This window comes from Mucor velutinosus, assembly GCF_035048745.1.
Source record: "Mucor velutinosus strain NIH1002 chromosome Unknown tig00001563, whole genome shotgun sequence".
Lineage (NCBI taxonomy): Eukaryota > Fungi > Mucoromycota > Mucoromycetes > Mucorales > Mucoraceae > Mucor > Mucor velutinosus.
In genome coordinates this window covers 3,268,452-3,288,833 of record NW_027041904.1, presented here as the reverse complement: position 1 = coordinate 3,288,833, position 20,382 = coordinate 3,268,452, and the positions used below count along the sequence as shown (strand labels likewise).

General features: G+C 42.2%; 6 protein-coding genes across 6 annotated transcripts; 5 read left to right on the top strand and 1 right to left on the bottom strand.

Annotated features, from left to right (window-relative positions):
• Positions 1–50: 50 nt before the first annotated feature.
• On the top strand, positions 51–5,484 carry HIVEP2 (transcription by RNA polymerase II; the record flags this gene model as incomplete). Its single annotated transcript, XM_064828924.1, has 12 exons — positions 51–848; positions 909–1,807; positions 1,859–1,954; positions 2,021–2,120; positions 2,175–2,392; positions 2,445–2,626; positions 2,682–2,822; positions 2,883–3,051; positions 3,110–3,188; positions 3,244–3,806; positions 3,867–4,062; positions 4,120–5,484. 12 exons carry the CDS (start codon positions 51–53, stop codon positions 5,482–5,484), a joined length of 4,806 nt encoding a protein of 1,601 aa, XP_064686126.1.
• Positions 5,485–5,560: 76 nt separating this feature from the next.
• On the bottom strand, positions 5,561–7,880 carry ATC70_009695 (uncharacterized protein; the record flags this gene model as incomplete). Its single annotated transcript, XM_064828923.1, has 3 exons — positions 5,561–7,116; positions 7,170–7,492; positions 7,582–7,880. The coding sequence occupies 3 exons, from the start codon at positions 7,878–7,880 to the stop codon at positions 5,561–5,563; spliced, it is 2,178 nt and encodes a 725-aa protein (XP_064686125.1).
• A 1,565-nt stretch (positions 7,881–9,445) lies between these two features.
• On the top strand, positions 9,446–9,982 carry ATC70_009694 (uncharacterized protein; the record flags this gene model as incomplete). The annotated part of the gene is made up of 1 exon (XM_064828922.1): positions 9,446–9,982. The coding sequence occupies one exon, from the start codon at positions 9,446–9,448 to the stop codon at positions 9,980–9,982; it is 537 nt and encodes a 178-aa protein (XP_064686124.1).
• A 31-nt stretch (positions 9,983–10,013) lies between these two features.
• On the top strand, positions 10,014–10,529 carry ATC70_009693 (uncharacterized protein; the record flags this gene model as incomplete). Its single annotated transcript, XM_064828921.1, has 1 exon — positions 10,014–10,529. One exon carries the CDS (start codon positions 10,014–10,016, stop codon positions 10,527–10,529), a length of 516 nt encoding a protein of 171 aa, XP_064686123.1.
• A 4,071-nt stretch (positions 10,530–14,600) lies between these two features.
• On the top strand, positions 14,601–17,018 carry ATC70_009692 (uncharacterized protein; the record flags this gene model as incomplete). Its single annotated transcript, XM_064828920.1, has 7 exons — positions 14,601–14,780; positions 14,840–14,934; positions 14,997–15,228; positions 15,282–16,355; positions 16,407–16,694; positions 16,750–16,858; positions 16,918–17,018. 7 exons carry the CDS (start codon positions 14,601–14,603, stop codon positions 17,016–17,018), a joined length of 2,079 nt encoding a protein of 692 aa, XP_064686122.1.
• Positions 17,019–17,295: 277 nt separating this feature from the next.
• On the top strand, positions 17,296–20,078 carry ATC70_009691 (uncharacterized protein; the record flags this gene model as incomplete). Its single annotated transcript, XM_064828919.1, has 9 exons — positions 17,296–17,523; positions 17,575–18,648; positions 18,763–18,991; positions 19,053–19,222; positions 19,279–19,353; positions 19,414–19,450; positions 19,499–19,566; positions 19,622–19,955; positions 20,038–20,078. 9 exons carry the CDS (start codon positions 17,296–17,298, stop codon positions 20,076–20,078), a joined length of 2,256 nt encoding a protein of 751 aa, XP_064686121.1.
• Positions 20,079–20,382: the final 304 nt, after the last annotated feature.

Genomic DNA, 20,382 nt, shown 5'->3' with positions numbered 1-20,382 from the left:
AAAAAAAAAATTTCTCTTTCATCTCACATCTTGCACAAAAGACGATCATTATGGATTTCGTATCGATCCCATTCCAGGCTCTTTTGATCGATAATGCCGAGAATGATCAGCTTGTTCACTTTTTGCAGCAACTGGATCAGCAGTACACTCATGCGACTGACGAAAAGGCTCGTTTTGGCACTCTGCAGATTCTGCTGCCCATCTTCAAGGCTCATATGATGCGATTGAACAACGCAGGCAAGGAGAAAGCTTGTATTCAGCAGTATCTACAGCCTTGGATGCAAGCCAGCTTTTCACAGGATTCGATGGTGGCTACAGAGAGTGTGGGGCTGTTGGAAAAGACAGTGTCCTTCTTGATGAGTCGCTCTATGATCTTGTACGATACGCAAGAGTGCTTTGGTCAAACCACATTAGTTACCATGCTGTCTCAGTTAATAGCAGCCATGGAAGCAGAGCCAGATTTCGTCGATCTCAAGCCATTGGCATTCATCGAGACAAGCTTGACTACCGAGGGGCGTGCATTATGGGATCGTGTCATCATGCAACAAACTAACACCAGTGCATCAAATCAACCATTGGACCTCGAATGTTGTTTGGAGACGCTCAACTTGTTTGTCCGAGATGTGAATGAAAATGAAGAGATTTTGGCCTTGTTAAGGGAACATGGTTCACACTCAAATTTGGAGCAGTGGATGGATCTGGTCTTTTCAGTCGCTGTGGGCATGATTCCTTGCACAGATCCCACTATACGCAACAAATTGGCTCATGATCTGTTACCCAATTTGTTCCGTTGGCAGCAGAACAGTGCTCAGCAAGTGGATCCGAAAATGCAAGTGAACTGGTGCGAGGTAGGCCTATAGCCCCTAGTAAGGCAAAAATGACAGATTGACTGATCTTAGTTGCTCTAGCTACTGTGGAAGCGTACGCTTGCCATTTTCGGCCTTCCAGCCACCAATTTACTGCGTCTAGAGATTTATGGACTGATTGCCAGATTTTTCGACTTTTATTTTGGATTGAACGATGCGACAAGAGAACCAGTTGTACACAAGGATCTTCGATTTGATGTGGATTTCTTTCATATTTTGCAGAGCGGTCTTCGCAGTAACGACTCGTTGGCCAGAAAATACTCGACTTACATCCTGAAGCGCATCATTGATTTCAGCGACAAGCACCCTTCCGCCATTCCAGCGACTGCAACATGGACACCTTATTTCAAATGGGATTCAGCACAATCACAAGCCTATGCCGAGCATTGGGATGACTGGTTCTTGCTCTACGACATTATGCATGAAAGTGTCATTCATCTTGTGGATCCCGTGCTACCCAGATTTGAGACGTTGGTCAAGGCGAATTTCTTGGATGCGTCATGGTGGGTGCTATTGCTGCATCGAGGCTTCCAGAACGACATTGCTTCGGTGAAAAAGTGTTTGCTCGAGTTTATCTTTTCCAGACAAGATCCAGATGTGTTAAATCAGTTGGGCGTGCAGCAAGCCTTCATGTTTGGTGCTCTCTTCAAGACAGTCGATAATACAGGTCTCTTCCAAGTACCTACGCAGGGTACCATGGTGAGTCCCTTTGGCGAGCATTTCAGATTCTTCATGTTGCATCTGATTGATGCTATTCAAGACAAGCAAGAAAAGACCCAGTTTCTGAGGCAGTTGATTCATCATATTTCGCATGTCGTGAGCAGTTATGTTCCTATTTTATACACCATGGAGGCACTGGCTGAAGCACAACCTACCAATGCATGGGGACCTGAGGAACTCAAGTCGTTGAGAGTGTTGGTGGATCGTCATAGAAACTTCAAGTAAGCAGAGTCCTCTGCATGTGGTTTTGAGTGATACTGATTTTCTTGTAGCATTCCTGCAACAAAGCAGTTTTTGCGCAAACTGGGCATAGCAGCTGTTGTTCGACTTGGCAATACAGCCACGTTGTCATTCTCGGATATAGCCAAGTAAGAGATGCTAGCATGAACACTGACCTCAAGTGGTTAATCTAGGGATTTTTTTTTTTTTTTTAGAACTATTTCATCTCTGGTCAATGAATATCCCATCAAGACAAACTCGACTGAATTCCAGTTGATTAGACATTGGTTAGAACACAAGATTTCCAAGGATCAGGTATAGCTGGCACTGTATTTTATTAGCATTCAAGTGAAACTAACTTCATAATAGTCCATGGACAGCGTATTGAATGGATTGAAGGATCGCATCAAAACGTACATCTATGACCTCAAGTCGCAAGATATCCCTGAAGCTGTGTTGCGCACTCAAGCCAACGTGTTGGCGCGCACATCTGTTTTTGTTGTATCCACCCAGAACTGTGAATTGGACTCTGACTTGGTGACAAACCTTCTGTCCGAGTTCTCTGCCAACTTGAAGGATCCTGAATGGTAAATGACGTGAAAATGCACACGGCACATGGATAAAACTAACATACCGTAGTGATCAAGTGAAATTTGGTAGACTACTGACATTGCTCAATGCTTTATGGGAAAACTTTGGTTCTAGTTTTGTGAAAGAGATCAATTTTCTTCAGGCTATTGGCCTCAACAAGCAAGATGCTGCAAGACTTTTGAAGAGAATCGATGGCAGATATCTGAACAAGGAAGAGGAAGAGCCTGTTGGTAAGCCATTTCTAACAATTTGACTAAGCATGTATCACTCACTGTCACCTGCTAGACGACGATGTCATGGCTCTGTACATTTCACTTAGTGAGAAGGTCCTTTTAGGTAGCGAGACACTGGAAGAGACAGAACGCATTGACTCTATCAAACAGCACTACAACATCTGTCTTGAGCTGCTGAAATACCGTCCTGCAAGTAAATGATTCAACATGCTACCTTGAACATAGTGCCAGTACTAACCATCCTTGTTATCAGCCCTGAATGTCAATCATGAAATGTCGAAACCAACCTATATCAGTGTCTTGAGAATCGTATACAAAGCAGCTACTCTCTTTGCTATCACCGACTTTGACTGCAATGACACTCTTGTAACATTAGTCTATGGCCTCCCCATGAAACGTACACAGGAGGCATTACGCGAGAGGTATCGTTTGTGCATCATTCTCTTGCAGCGAGCTGATGACTGACATTTTTACAACTAGAACTTGGGGTGATTGTATATCGAGATTGATCAAAAGTAAATGGGAATGCGTAGAGACCATCATCCAATATGCTATCAAGGTGAGAAACGGCATGAGCGACCATAGTGCACATTTACCAACTATTTGAGCATTAGCTAAAAGACAATGGCCATAACGACAAGGAGTTCTTTGACCCCATTGCACTCTATGAAGAAGCTGTGGAACAACTCGAAAACTCATCTGAATTGTGTGGTGAAGCCATCATCCGCAGTTTTGGTCCTCTGTTAGCCTTCCCTTGGGCAAAGACACCAGACACCATTGAACGCTGTGTAGATCACGCTATTGCATTAATGAAGGAGAACGCTTTCCAGTCCAAGACATATCCTCTGATGATCAAAGCTTTCATTGATGTTATTTTCCAGCCTGCGCTACTCTCTGTACCTGAATTGAATCAACAAGATGGCCCTATGAAGAAAGCGCTGAACATGGTGATTGAAACGGGTCAACTCAAACCCTTTATCATGGCACAAACTTCGCACTTGTTGCATCAATACTGGTCCTCAATGACAAACGAGTCCAATCATTCGCTTATTCAATATGTGCCTGAGGTTGCCAAACTGCTTGTATTTGGGCCCTTGAGAGACAGAGACGATCAAAAGATTGAGGCCGCATTAACCACCAAACTAGCAACACCAGCAGAGATTTTAGAAGCTGAAGGGTAGGAACAATGATTGTCTCTTGCTGTCTTCAATTTGACGCTTATCTTTCTCGTCATTAGAACTGCAGAGACCATGTTGAATCAAAACGACTACCTCGTTCGTGTTGACATGAACGATATTCTGTTGAGATTGGACATTAACAATAAGCAGCACAAGGAGTTTGCCAATCTACTATTAGATCAGTTATTACAGTTGATGAATGATGAAATTCTGTTTGAATTTACCTACACATCAACAATAGAGCATAGAATCAAGGTAAGCCAAGCATACACATCATATAACGGCCAAGCACTTATGGTAGCCCTTTACTAGCTGCGTGTGTGCTGCTCACTTTTACTGATTGTCGATTTCGCTGAAGAAGCCAAATTGCAACACTACCTAGATATCATATTTGAATTGATGCGCAAAGAGACGGTGGCTTCTGTCCGCTGTTATGTCGAGTGGGCGCTTGTCCGCATCATGCGTCGCTACCCTCAATTGCTGTCTACTCTCTTTGACAAGGTTGCTGACCCTAACCACAAGCCCAATTTCGTGATTTCCTTGATCACTGTGACATTCTCACTCTGCGACGTCTTGCCAGAAGATGCTATCCAAGGCTACTTTGATGTTGTCTTTGTGCGTTTAATTCCATGGCTCATCACTAACCACTTTACCGTCCGCTTATTCGCTTTCTGTTCGTGGAGACGCAACTACAACAGCTGTATTACCAGAGGACTTGGCCAACAATTAGAAGACAACAAATACATCAAGTCGCTCAGCACCTTTATGGAGACTTATACTGACTGTATCAAGTTCTTTGACAAGATCCAGAATCAATTCTACATGTCTAAATTTGATCCCATCCAAGACTACAATGTGGAGTTCATATTTCGCCAAATGATGACTGAATTTCAGGTCATTGATAATGAAAAGATTGGCTCCAAGGCATTCATTCGTCTCAATGGTCAGGCACCACCTCGTTGTCCATTTGAAAACCCTGCCCGCAAAGAATATTATACGTCTGCTGATCCCTCTGAAATGATAGGCATTGAAGAAGAAATCGAAAATGCACAAGCCGAAGCCACGAGTAGCAGCACAGCAGATGATGTCTATCAAAAGAAGATAATGCCTTGGGAAATGATGTTGGAGACAGACATGGACCTGACCAAGAATCTTCACAAAAAGAACCGTCGCTCCAATGATTTGATTGTCGTTGCTAGCTTGATTGATCGATTACCCAACTTGGCTGGTCTTTGCCGTACCTGTGAAATCTTTAATGCTTCTCAATTGGTGGTGCCCACTCTCAAGATCAAGGAAGATATCGGGTTCACTAGCATCAGTGTGTCGTCTGAACGCTGGATGCCCATGATTGAAGTTGCTGAACCTGACGTGGCTGCCTATTTGCAATCCAAAAAGGAGGAGGGTTATACATTGTGTGGTTTGGAACAAACTACTACCAGTGCTACGTTGGGTGAATATGAGTTCCCAGAGAAATGTGTACTGCTGTTGGGCAAAGAAAGACAAGGCGTGCCTGCTGATTTATTGCAAATGCTGGATGTTACCATTGAGATTCCACAGTATGGTATTACAAGATCGTTGAATGTACATGTCAGTGGTGCTATTTGCATTTACGAATATACGAAACAGATGCATTGGAGACAGCAGCAATTGTTGCAGCAACAGCAACTTGGAAGTTAGAAAGTATTATTGCTGCCCATCTAGTATTTCTGTATTGCAAAGCTGTTTACATGTAATAAACAAAAGATCCCTCTTCTTATTTTATTTTCTTGTTACTATAACCATTTGACTTGTACATGGCAAGCGGTAGTTCATCCTCCTTTTCACTATGTGATATAGCAATCTTTTCAGCTATTGAATCTTGTCCATGCTCATCATCATCATCATCACTATCCGCATCATTGCTATCATCCTCATCCGACGAAGAACTATCACTGCCTTGCTGTTGCTTATGGTACAATGGTACTTTTTTAGTCGTGTTGTTTCCCAATGTCGGTCTCTTTTTTTGCTGTTGCTGCTGCTGCTGCTGCTGCTGCTGCTGCTTGGGATTCAGATAGTTTTCAGGCACAACAAATCCAGTGGATTCATTCGTGGCAGTACGAGGATTTGCCATGAACATGGGCGTAGTTCCCTTTGGATTGCTGTTGACCGTATGGCTGCTTGTTCGTTTTTTGTTGGATTGTTGTTGTCGATACTGATGTGGAAGATGTTGGTGCGGTTGTTGAGGCGCTGATACAGGTCTTTGATTCTGCTTTTTGACTAGTCTTTTTCTAGGTGCTTTCTTTTGCGTTTGTTCTTCTAATGACATGTCGTACGCTGAGGGCGCTGCTGCTGATGCTGGATGTGGAGCATTGGTAGCAATCACGGATAGATACCAAAACATCTGGTTTGAAATCAGCACTTGTTCATGCAATGGTCTTCTGGGATTTGCTAGCTTGACATGCGATAGTTTGTAAATGGCTCTCTCTACATGAAGTGGTAGTCGAGTCATGTGCATGCGGTTCAGCTGGAAATCTTTGGGCGGTTTCTTTTGTTCATCCAGGAACAAATCAAAATTGGTGGTATATGAAGCGCTGCTTTGGTTGTTGGATTTTGATTTTCTCGAGAATAATGAAGAGAGTGTGAATCGTTTGTTATTGCTGCTGCCAGTTGTTATTGTAAGAGCAGTGGTAGTAGCATCCGCCGCTTTACTGTCCTCTGTGGTAGCTAGGCTTGCTGTAGCTGTACTCGTATTCATCGTGTTGGCAGCAGCAGTAGCATTGGGGCCAATCTTGTTCTTTTTAGACGATTTCTCGTCAGACCAGAATGCCCATGACCATGCGCTTTTTCGGCTCTGACTAGTCGATGTGGTAGATGTTGAAACGGATCTAGCCATAACTACAGGTGCAGGTGGTGAAGGTGCTGCAAGTGATGGCTCCTCTCTCGTGGCTATGCATAAATCTCTCGCTTCCTCATTCTCTGCTACAGGTAAAAGCATAGGCGAAGGCTCCTCCATCAGCACCGCAGTTCCTCCACTGATTGTTGTCTCTTCGCCAAGCGCATCAGACAGTGCGATCCCTTCAGCTGAAGTGGAGCGTACAATACTGCTGTTGTCGCTGCTATTCTCATCCAAGCGTCTCAAAGAATTTATACTATCCAATTCACTTTTTCGATTTCGTTGTGGTGCAGTCAGTGATGAATTGCGTTTAAAGTTAGTGCGAGCTCCTCTTCTTAGCAAAGGTCGATCTCCTTTGGGCACTAATGCTCTTGATTCATCCAAGGGCGATGAATTTCTATCAAAGACCAGCAAATCAGGCACATTTCTATAATATTCTATAACATCATCATCAATGGCCAATGCGTCTGGGTGTATGTATTGGACATACCTCCTGTGGTTGGCAAGTGCAGACTCACACTTCTACGCAGCATCATCTTTCGCTTTTTCGTGTCCTCTTCTTCTGATGACTCGCTCGACTCCTTGTGTGTGTGGTGTTTGCTCTCCAGCGCACTTAGAGCTGCTTGTCGATCCTTCTCAGCTTCTGCTGTATCACATTCCTCCATTAATTTCTGTTGATCACTTGCGGTAAAATACACAGACAACACAGATTGTCTACGTTTAACGCTTTTCTTCCGTATCATCAAACCATGCGCATCCACATACTTTTCAAATTCTGCTGGTGCAATTTCAGGATGTTGAGAAGCAGGCACCCTATAAAAGCGTTGAATAGGGTCAATACACTGCTACAAAACATGTATATTTTGTTTACTTCTTTCTGATGAAGCTTTTTACCCATTTACCAAAATAAGTGAGATGGATTTGCGGTGGCAATGTTGATTACTTCTGTACGTATGCTGTCATCTTTGTCGTTGGTGCTGTTATCGGCCGTCTTGTTGAGCTGCCTTGGTAATGAAAGTGCTCGAGTGAGCCCTGTGGTTCTGGATTCAGAGTCTGATGTGGATGATGGCTGGGTATCTTTGGATGGCTGCTGCTGTTGCTCTTCTCTGTCTGTAGCTGCCGGCGGTTTAGATAGGAAATCCCAGTCATCTTGATTTAGCATGTTTATCTCTGGTAATGTTGTATTTGGAGGCTGATCCATGATAAATATGTGTGTGTGTGTTTAAGAGGAAGAAAAGGAAAAAGTTAAGGAGTTGTTTACTGGATAACTTAATAAAGACAATGCAAAAATAGTATAAGGGGGGGTTTTGGTGGGGAGAGAGAGGTGGAAGAGGGGAAGCAGCGGGGCAAAAGCTATCCAGATCTATAATAACTGGATTTCAATGAGAGGAAAAAAGAGGGAAAAGGGGAAAAGCCTTGACAACAAGAGCAACAACAATAATCATTTACTAGCTAGAATCAACAGTGACGCTTGCTACACTATCCCAAGGACTATTCTTAGATGGTTACATCTGTGCTACAACTGCTTGCTATACTCGTATTTATGACAGGAGGATGGATGCTATTAATTCGGGTTTCCAATGGTCATTAATTAATATCGAATGTATAATTGTGTGGGATGCTATTTTCTCAAACAGTGTTTGCAATGTGCGCTCTTGGCAGGCTATCATTTCGATTGATTGAATTATCCTATATTTTACGTACAATCCAGAAACGTGAAACCTCTAACAATTTTGTCGTGTCAAGCTTCAAGGCACGGACCAGATGTAGTTGATATCATACATCGTTGACCCTCTCTAATGCATATCAAAGGAAAGATGAAACGTGCTATTCATTTGAATTTTGTATGATTATCATCGGTAAGCAACAATCAGATGGCATCAAATTCCTGTGTCAAAGGTGCAGGCCATGCTACGTTGACCAAAAGCAATACCGTTGGGATCAGCCATCATCAAGAACCATCTTGTCATTGTCTCTGACTCCCATTAAAAAAAATGCGAGTAAAAAACTCTGTCTCCATCTCGAAAGACGGTAGCCATATCTATGCATTGCTTAACGATATCATAGCAAAGCGACGAAGTTCTCGAAATTTCAATGTTGCCATTCAAAGTTGACGATAACAGCAACAGCGAATACATTTGGAATGACAGCAGGAAGGTCAATGCCTGGTGGTAGTAGGGGTTAGCGCCTCAGACGGGACAAATCGCGAGAAGAATAGAGGAATGGGTGGCAGATATTAGCATATGGATCAACCTGGTTCTCCTTGAATTGGTATAGGATGGTATCATGCCTCATCGCAATGTGAAATAAGCTGCATGCTATAATAAATCTAGAGCAGTTAATGCTCAGAATGGCTACACAAAGCAGTTAGCTCAGTAGTACATTTGATCGATGATGACACGGTCCAGCAATTACAGATATAATCTTTGGCATAGTATACATTTTAGAATCCGGCAAAGGTACAAAAACCTCATCCTCTTGAAATGGACAGAGATGCTGTATTGATGCATTGATCTGCCATAATTTTTAAATACCATTGAGTAGCCATAACAATGATACATATATGCGATACAGCTCATACAAATTCAAAAGGTTGTCATTTATTAGAAATGGAAATGACCACAGTCCTATGAAGCGGGCATCATGCATGTCAGAGAGCAATCAAAATGATAGATTATAGATACAAGAGAGCTGCTTACCCTTCAATCGATTTCTTTCTTTCTTTCAGCTTCTTTTCCTTCCCAATTCCATATTCTGGCGCTCATTATGGCTTTTACTGATTTAGCCCCAGAGATCATTCAAGCAATCCTCGACTGTTTGGAAGCTGTACAAGACTTGGCCGAGTGCCGTTTGGTTTGCAAGGCATGGAAGCCCATTTCTGAACAGCTCATGTTGAGAAAGAAAATATTTCTTATGTCTGAAGAGAACGTATTGCAGTTGGTTTATCACTTGAAGAAGGCTCCGCCCTTTGGTAAACTGGTGAAATATGTGGTTTTTGATTTTCAGGAAAACGCTACTGCCAATGATGTATACTTGAAGCTGCTCTCATTCATTTTTACGCCCAATCTTCTTGTTCTGGATGGCTACATTCCTATCAAGAATATTTACAAAGAAATGTTGTCTATTGCTAGAGAGTCTCCAAAGAAGTTTGACAAGCTGCAAGTTATCCCTCAAGAACAACACATGGCGATCAACTCTAATGATTTCAAAACCGCATGTCTTTTGTTCAAGAAATCGTTGAAAGTTGTTACAATTACTTTTACTGATGAAAACAAACCCAACTGGACAATTGGAAGCCTTTGATAACTCGACTCAGCTAATTCTCACATGGGGCATGCCTGATCTCAACACCGTTCGTCGCATCATTGATAACTGCAATCAACTTGAAACTCTAAAGCTTGTCTTGGTTGATGCCAAGAACCCGCGATTGACCAAAGCCAACGTTGAAAACTGGTTCCGTATCCATGACAAAACCAAGAAGCAAAAGAAGCCTTTGAAATTGCTCAAGGTATCAAATTGCTTCTCTCCCGTGTTTATTGAATACTTGGTGTACAAATTCCAGCACATTCAAACAGCTGAGGTCGATATGAATATGTATCAGGTATTCATTGAAGATAGCGTAATTCAAGTAACGGATGAAGATATTCATGATCATCATATCCGTGTGGTGCAAGCTCTTCAAGATACGCTTTACTATGACTTCAAGTATTGTACCTTGAGAAACAATCGTCTGGAAGACATTATCTATCATGCTCAAGTGAGTGATAATGTCATTACGATCAGAATAGTCGACCCAAGCAAAGGCCTCATACAAATGCGTGTTAAGAAGCTCTGGTACCTTCATACCTAACACGATAGCGTCTTACTTCATTATAGCATCTTGTTGGATTTATAACAAACCTCCATTTTTTCATATGTAAAAGTCCATAAAATTGCTAGGTCTCTTGCATTAAATGCTCAAGCGAAGGTACTGAGATATTGTCATTTTTGCTATTGTAATCTGTTATGACAAGGCTGGTATTATGGCGATGTGAGTATCATTCAACAATGAAAGCATGTATAGAGTAAAAGCAGGCTTTCTTTCAACATTTGTCTGAATTGGATAGTGTTGATATTGCATGTCCTAAATGTTTACGAAGCCCACTTGTGCAACAAAGGCAACGAATCGCTACAGAGAGTCTCTTTCTTTTTTCTTTTTGCTCTCTCAACACTATCTCTAATCAAAACCACATCACAGATGTCAGGCACAACGCTACCTGCAGAGATTTTACTCAAGATATTCTGCCATGTTGAATCACTTGTTTACTTATCGCAATACAGACTGACCTGTAAAGCTTGGAACAGATTGGCAGAAGAAGCAATGCTCAGCACCGATATCAAACTTTGCAGCAACGAAACAACTAGAGCATTTTATGATCATCTAAAAAATGCACCACATATCAAGCATTGCATCCGACATGTAGAATTGCATTCGACATGTAGAATTGCTTCGATATTATCATTTAGAGCAGCCGGATACTTACGCCAAGGCATTGTTTCCCTTGATCGTCATCGACAGACTGGAAGTATTTGGCGGTGTCATTGATTGTGAATCCTTTTACAGAAAGACGGCGAAGATGATCCAAACCTCTGCGGGCAGAGTCAAAAATCTCAAAATTATTCCACATCCTCCATGTCTGTGCAGCGACAAAGAGAGGAAAGAGTACCAGCAACTAGCTTATTACCTCAAGGAAACACTTGGGCAGCTGATACTTTTCAACGATTGGCATTGAGACGTTGCTTTTGTCAGCAAAATTGACGAGTTTTCTGCTCTGAGATCACTCACGTTGGCTTGGGGAAATATAAATTTGAATAAACTGAGGGATATTCTGAAGAGTTGCCGACAGTTACAAAATTTGGAACTGTGTGGTGTCGATGTTCACATGGAAAGACTTAGCTCTTGCTTACATAAATGGTTTCGAGAAAACGATGCTCCTATTATAGCTCCTTTAAACACTCTGACGCTGGATATCCGACGAACTCATATTGCACTAGAATATCTCAAATTAAAATACCCTACTATTGGCGCTATTGAACTGGTTCTCACCTCACCAACTTTAGGGTCACGTAGAACCCAAGCATATTTGAGCAATTGATGCATCGAAGACGGCACAAAACTATGGCCTTAATTTCGGCTACATCCAAAAACAGTGGTCTCTCAAAGGTTTTCTAATACGCGTAGTCCGATTGAGATGTTCAATAAACATAAATAGAGATTGATTCGCTGGGCTTTCTACTCCATTCATTGAAACAAATGATCGCATGGGGCTTTATTCAAAGTATCACGCCCATCAAGCAGTCTTATGTGCTTGGAGTAAGGGGCAGACTGGGAGATATGCGTACATAAAGGCAGAATGGTCTATACGGGCTATGTATTTCAGAGCAACAGATATACTCACGTCTAAACCTTTCAACTGCCATGTGAGGATCCTTTCTGAGCGACTTTAATGTTAAATATGACTTCTCTACGATGGCCCGCGTCTATATTAATGGAAGTAATTGATATACGAGCATACAACCTAGTAGCAACACCTCTTACCACTCAAAAGTATGCAAAACACAGTATAGTTTGGATGCATTGGAGGCGTGTTTTCTCGTAACAGAGGCCGAATTAGACAGCGGGAATAGCACCAAACAATTGCTCTGATCTAGAAGCTACTTTTTGACCCCCTAACTCAATTTTTTGGGATCATCGAAAATCAACTCCCAACCATGAGGGATACCTCATGGTTTTTCTCAAAAATCAAACGATGGCGTTTTTGACCTCGAAAATGAAGACTTTTACTAAGGTATATATTGATTCAAAATGCTTCTCTCAATCCAAAGCAACCCTGAAATCTTATTTGCAAAACCTTCATATGTAGAATCTCGACATTTTGGCCAAAAACCTCATTTCATATCTTCAAGCATTTCTCAATAAGCTTGTTCAAAACATTACGTTTAATTAGCACCATTAAATGCGCCTTGAAAAGTACTCCAGAAATGCCATTAGGAATATGGGGCGATCATTACGATTCCAATAGTCGAATTTTGCAAAATAGATTAAAAAGATCGAAAAGTGATCAGAAATCAACGAATTGAGATAGAACGACGAACTGAGTTTAAACTAATTTTGGCTACTGGTTGGCCGCAAATTGTATTTTTGCGTGAAATTTATCGATGTCTCTAAAGCCATAAACAAGGGCGATGCAAATAAAGTGCACTGTAGCTTAGCAAGAGTATTTTCTTTTGCTCTTTCTTTACATTTCTATACAAGATAGTTTAAACTGTTGCGAGATGCTCATCTACATGCGAGTACTAGCAACATAGCATTCTTGTTGCAAATCGCGATTTCAGGAGTCATCATATCTGGTTTTTAGACTTTCCAAAGTAAAGTTGAGGTTTAAAATGAGTCATCAAACGATCTTATATTGATAGCAAAACAGGTGCTGTAGAATTATAGCAGCTGGCATTATGTCTGCTACGAAAGTTTGCTTGATCCATGTTTAAATGTACAGCTCTTGCATAGAACCGTTGATGGTCTCAAATCAATCAAAGACCTAATAAGCTATAGAATGGTGTGCAGTGAATGGGGCTCTGCTGCAGAGATGGTCATATTTAGTAAGAGAGTCTATATCTAGCGTTAAGACACGACCATCAAGTTCTACCACCATTTACTCAAGAAACCAAGCAACAGAGGTCTCATCAAGCATATATCCGTTAATAACAAGGATTGCAGTAAGCCACCCAACAATGCTTGCTTTTGCGCAAGTACTGCCCTTGGTGTTCACCTCACGACTAAAGGATCTGGATGCAGATTGACTTTCAAGACATTTGTCAAGCATGGCTCACGTATGATTAACTAGCCCCACCAGCCAAAATTAATTAAAACCCAGATCATAGTCTGTTCCAGATTGGACAAATCTTGATGATTTTCGACTCGATCGAAATATTTTGCCAACTTCGACTATAGGAATCGTAATGATCACTCCATGCTTTCTAACGCATTCTTGAAGTACTTTCAAGGCGCATTCAATGGTACCAAGTAATATAGATGTTTTTAATAAATTTATTGAGCAATTTATGAAAATATGAAAGGAGGTTTCTGGCCAAAAAGTTGAGCAAAGGTGTCAGAAAGTAGCCGCCAGATGAGAGCAATTGTTTGGTACTATTCTAGCCATCTAAAACGGCCTTGAACGCGAGAAAACGCAGCTCAAATGCACTCAAATTTTGCTGTATTAGGGACACTAAGGACCAAAAAGGGATCATATCTGTATGATACTTGTCCGTATATGAAATAGTTACGTGTATATGGATGTAGAGCATCACATAAGGATCAAATTCACAGATAATATAAAGGGTTTTCATGTGTAAGTGGAGGGTCAACATGAAAGTAGTAGTATTATGATAAGATATGCAAGGGCAACCGGTAGCTCGAGCTGTCGCTGTGCAGGTTGATTCTCACCGAAACGAAGCGAAGGTAGAGAACAATCTGAAGCATAAACACTCATATGATTAGTGATTATATATTAGTCAACAATCAGGGTTCTTTTTAACATTTTAGCTATATCAATTTTGCGATATTAGCCAAAGGCCCGCTGCAGCGCAAGCCGTTTGAAGGTAGGTTGGTTTCCACCGAAGCGAAGCGTAGGTTAGGAAACCACCCAAAGTGTAGAAAGTCTCGTATACATGTAATAAAAAGAAGAGGAAACAAGTCTTTTTAAAGTGGAAATTAATGCAATTACATGCCAAATTTGATCCGTAAATGGTAATTGGACATTCATTATCGCATGATGGGAATTATCATGGAAACAGGGTGGGATTGTGCAACCATGCTACTTGCCATATAAATAAGCCGTTGCGTTTTTCTGTAGTTTATTCACAGGAACCAACTTTATCACTTATGAATAAAGCCAATGCTGTAGAGCGTCTTGAGCAAATCAAGCAGCAACTCAACTTGCTGCCTTCGCCCATGTCGCTTCAGGCTCCCAAAGACATGCAAAAGGAACGTGCAAGCGCATCATTCAACATTGAAGCTCTCTCCCACTTTTGGGTCGGTGGAAAGGAGAAATTTGAACGCAGAGTATGTGTGTCTATACATTGCTTATAGTATATGTCTGAAATGAATGCTATGATGTATAGAAAAAAGCATTAGAATTCATTGAAAAGGATGCTGAACTTGTGGTGCAAGCGCCTAGAAATATCCTCGAGTTTGGAAGAGAGGAGATGAGAGAATAGTAAGATAGCATTCCAATGAATGCCATTGCTGTGTGTGTATCTAATTTTTATTCAATGACAGTGCTATGGGGCAAATCAACAGAATCGTTCGCCTGGGTCGCGAAATCAATGACAGAGAGTTTCTGGAGGACATTAGCCGGGCAGTGATTCTCTACTCTGAGAGTTTTGCATTGCGCATCGGCGTACATGAAGCACTATTTCGTAACGTAGTCCAAATGTTAGGAAACAAGCAGCAGCAAGAGCAATGGATAGAGAACGTGAATGAATTCAAGATCATTGGATGCTTTGCCATGGTTTGTATATACACAATGGAGTATATTCCAAGACTATTCATCAGTAAAAGTAGACTGAATTGGGCCATAGTTCAGCACTGAGGGACATTGAAACAACAGCGACGTTTGACGTTAAAACAGACGAGTTTATCATCCATTCACCCAACATTACATCGACCAAATGGTGGATTGGTATGGCAGGTCAAACAGCTACACACACAGTGGTGATTGCACAAACCTTGATCCACGGCAAAAATGTCGGGTTGAATTGGTTTATTGTCCAGTTGCGTGATACGGTTACTGGCAAAGTAGTGCCTGGAGTGCAAGCGGGCGATGTAGGCTCCAAAGTAGGCCATCAGGGTGTGGACAATGGCTGGATCCAGTTCAACCAAAAGCGCATTCCCAGAACAAACATGCTGACCAAATGGGTGAGCATGGACAGAAGCGGTGAATTCCAGCCTGCGCCTAATCCTGCAGTCATGTATGCCACCTTGATTCCAGAGCGATTCTCTCTGGTTACTATCACACTGACTTTGGTCACACAGGCATTGACGATTGCTACGCGTTATGGTGTTGTTAGACGTCAAGGATCAAAGAACCAGCAAATCATGGATTACCAGTCTCACTATGTCAAGTTGTTGCCTGCAATTTCCTTCATGTACATGGTGCAAAACTCGTTCAAGACGCTGGATGACCAGTTTGCCATCTTGACAGCTGGTGGTGAAATGGACCCTATTGTCTACCTCAACCACATGGGTGACATGCACTCCATTTCGGCCTCTTTGAAGGGGTTGTCTGGTGCTTATGCCACTGAGATTCTTGAAATCTGCCGCCGCTCTTGCGGTGGCCATGCCTACTCTGCTTACAATGCATTGGGCAACTTGATCTCTGATTTTGGTGTCATGACAACGGGTGGCGGTGACAATGTGGTCTTGCTGCAACAAGCTGCTCGCTATCTGCTATATCGCTTGAGCCAAAAACTGGAATTTGACGAGTACCCAGAGCTCAAATACCAGAGTGCAACGCATTACATTGCCCGCGCCAAAGAGCTATTGAAAATGGAGCGCTGGTCTGTCCATGTCATTGCGGATGCCACCAAAGATTTTGCATTGATTGAAGAGGCGTTACATGTCATTTTAGTCAAGCGAGTAAGTTGAGATGTTATATCCATGAGTGGGATGCTGATATTCGTGCTATAGCTTTACAGTATACAGCAAGCTTTGAACGGCGGAGCTACCCACAATGATCTGTTGTTGGAGTCGGTGCGTGTTGCTGAGCTCCACTGTGCTGCCTTTTTGTTTTCGGTCAATGCTCGACAATTTGCTAGCGTGCCTGGTTCTGATATTGATCCCAGTGTCCAGCGCATCATGCGACAGATGACAGCTCTGTGGGGCTTGCATATACTGCGTGTGTACGGCGACCAAGGCTATTTGGAAGGCTTCCTCAGTCCCAAGCAAATGAAGGACATTGAGAAGGAATACCTCGAGGTAAGTTAACACAGCAATGGCATCTGCCCAACATGGACCCAATCTGTGTACATAGCTTTGCAAGAGCATGCGATACCAAGTGATCGGCCTTACTGATGGGTTTGGGCTGCCTGATTTTGTTTTAAAAGCGCCTATTGCTAAATACGATGGCAATATTTATCAAGGTAAGTAATGCTTACACCTGATCTGCAGTGCATGGGAACACTGACCTCAATCTAAATAGCTTATTTCGAAACACTCTTGCAAGCACCCGCAAGTACCGGAGTAGCACCTTATCATGCCAAGCTGATTAAGCCATTGACTGAAAAGTTTGAAAGCAAATAAAATGAGTTTTAGTTGCAATTTTCATGTCATGCAACAGGTTGATGAATGATTACATGATACATGCACGATGCATGTCCGAGAATCCCCTTTCTTGCTTGTCGATTAAAGAAGTTCATATCCCCTTTATTTTCCCTTTTCTGTTCTCTTTCTCTTGCTTGATCATTAGAACGATAAATTGCCCGTTTTTTGTGAGAACATTGTTTGTTTGTTCCTCTCATCTATTCCATACTAGAACAGACGTCTTTTCTCGTTTTATATAGTTGCTACCATCTTTCAAATGTTAGATCACTCCACGCAGGATGAAGAGAAATCAGACCATGTCAAACACATTCAAGAGGTTCAAATTGAAAATCTATCCTTGAGCGAGAAGATTGCAAGCAACAATGCCACCACAGATGCGTTTGAGGAAGAAGATACAGACATTCAAATCGTCAATGAGCTGTCCACCATGAAAGATGACCCAACAATGCCGTGCTTCACATTGCGCGTGCTGGTAACAGGCGTGGTAAGTTGCTTCTTACCTAACCATTGGCATCGACGTAACTGTAAATCATAGGCACTGGCATGTCTCAGCTCATCAGTGTATCAATTGATGTCCTTTAAGCCTGTAGGGCTGCCTTTGACAAACACCTTCATGCTCATGATTGCCTACGTCTTTTGCACTGCATGGACCAAATACCTGCCATCAGGAGGCTGGCTGAATCCTGGCCCATTCAACGTCAAGGAACATGCTTGTATCTATGTCATTGTATCATCTGCCAACACATCTGCGTATGCAACCCACATCTTGGCTGCTCAGAATCTATACTACCAAGATGCTCCTGGCCCGGCTGGCTCCATCTTCTTGCTGCTGGCTACTCAAATGGTAGGTTATGGCATTGCAGGGCAACTGCGCAACTTTCTAGTGTACCCTGCCAACATGATTTGGCCCACATCCCTGCCCACCGTATCCTTGCTGAGAACACTCAACTCCAACCAGCAAGAATCACGATGGCGTACTCGCTTCTTTTTCATTGTATTTGGCTGTGTCTTTGTGTACGAGTTTATTCCGCAGTACATGATGCCCATTCTAGGTGGCATCTCCATCATGTGCTTGGCCAGAAATGATTCAGTGTGGGTGCAGCGTCTGTTTGGTGGATTATCCGTAAACGAGGGTCTTGGTATGTTCCAATTAAGCTTTGATTGGAATTATTTGTCCAATTTGAATCCCTTGGTTTTGCCCTTATGGGTTCAGTTGAATATTTACACGGGTATTTTGCTGTTGTGGATTTTGGCACCATTGATGTATCACTATAACGTGTGGCACGCTCAGAGTTTCCCATTCCTATCTAACTCTATATTCCAGCTACTCCCTAACGGCACGTCTGTCATTTATCCTCAGCATAAAGTGCTGGCTCCTGACAACTCATTGAATCAAACGGCATTAGAAGCGGTAGGAAGGCCATACTTTTCAAGCTGGGGCGCCATTCAGTACATTATCATTAATTTTGCCGTTACTGCTTCCATCACGCACATTGCCTTGTTTCATGGACAAGACATTTGGAAGAGCATCAAGGCAAGCTTAGTAGAGTTCAAGGCAAGTAGACGAGTCTACAAGCAGCATCAACAGCAGCAGCAAGATGGTCCTGTGGTACAGCAAGAAAGACAATACACAGATGTGCACATGAGGATGATGGCAGCCTACAAAGAGGCATGTAGTAACATCATATGAAAAAGGCGTCGATGATCTAACCGTCAAATTTAGGTTCCAACCTGGTGGTATTATATTGTCTACTTTGGAGGCATGGCATTGAACGTGGCTATTGCTTATATCAATAAGAGCCAATTGCCTTGGTGGGGCGTCGTTATGGCTATTGCCATGTCCACTCTCTTGTCGTTACCATTGAACATGATTACGGCAATCACAGGCACTGGTTTTGGTCTGAATGTGTTTGCAGAAATGATATGTGGGTTTGTTCTGCCTGGACTGCCAGGTAAGTAATGCTGTCGTTTTATCATTAGAGGCTGTCTAAACTGAGCCTTATACATACATAGTGGCCAACATGTACTTCAAGACGCTTGGATACAACACGCTTAGTCAAGCAGGCATCATGGCGAGTGATTTGAAGATTGGCCATTATCTAAAGATACCTCCTCGTGCAGTATTTTTGAATCAAATGTTGGGAACATTCATTGGTTGCATATTTAACTACATTGTCAACCATGTATGTTGCATTGTATCATGCTGATTAGCATTTGACTCATTCCAATTGTCATTTAGAGTGTGGTCAATTCTCAACGAGAAGTGCTGCTGAATCCAACAGGAAGCAACATCTGGAATGGATCCACCCCACAGGTAAGTGTCTGTTGTATGGTCAAGCTTGATGAATGCAACTGAACAGTGTATCGCTTACAGACAATCAACTCTGCAGCCATCACTTGGGGTATTTATGGTATCATGTCATGGTAACTACAAGTGTATAACGTGATGCTTGCAATAGGCGCGATTGGACCTTTCGCTATGTTTGGCCCAGGAACAGACTATTCCATCATCTTGTGGGCATTTCTGGTAAGCTGATGCAAAAAGTACAACCCTACATCTGATACTAAACACGATAGAAAAGATTGGATTCACGCTACCAGTGCCATTCTGGCTGTTGCATCGTCATTATCCCAGAACCGGCTTTAAATACGTGAATATGCCCATGGTGCTCATAGGTTTGACACAAGTCCCTGGTAGTGCTACAAGTTGGATCACTGTCTCTTTTATCATTATCATAGTGTCTCAATATTATGTCAAGAGACGTTACAGAGATTGGTTTGTAAAGTACAATTACTTGATTTCAACAGCACTTGATTCAGGTACATCGCTCATGGTATTTATCATTGCAATGGGTCTTTATGGTGGTGCGAGTGGTGTTTCTTATCCTTTTCCTACATGGTGGGGCAATAGAGATGGTATGTGTGGGGCAGATGTGTGCCTGCTAATCTCGTTTTATGGTGATTTATTCAACTTGAATTCTTTCTCTGTTTATCATAGATCTAAAATACATGGACCATTGTTGTGCCAATTGTACCTAAATCAACCGTTTTAGACTACACAATAAACGCAATGTTCGGTTTTTACAGTGGCAATGGCCTTTTCTGATTGACAACCGAGATGCAGCTTCCATCTTGATACATCTGATATAAGAGTCTGTCATCATTCAAACTCACACTTGACTTTAATGCCTTTCCACAATCGACCCCCTCATACCATTCACCACATATCCGGTCCCAATCAGCGGTGTACATTGAAAAAAGTGAAAGCTACCACTGTATTGAAAAATAATTTTCTTTTCATAGTTCCATTACTTGACACGATTCATACATTTTAGTGACCCTT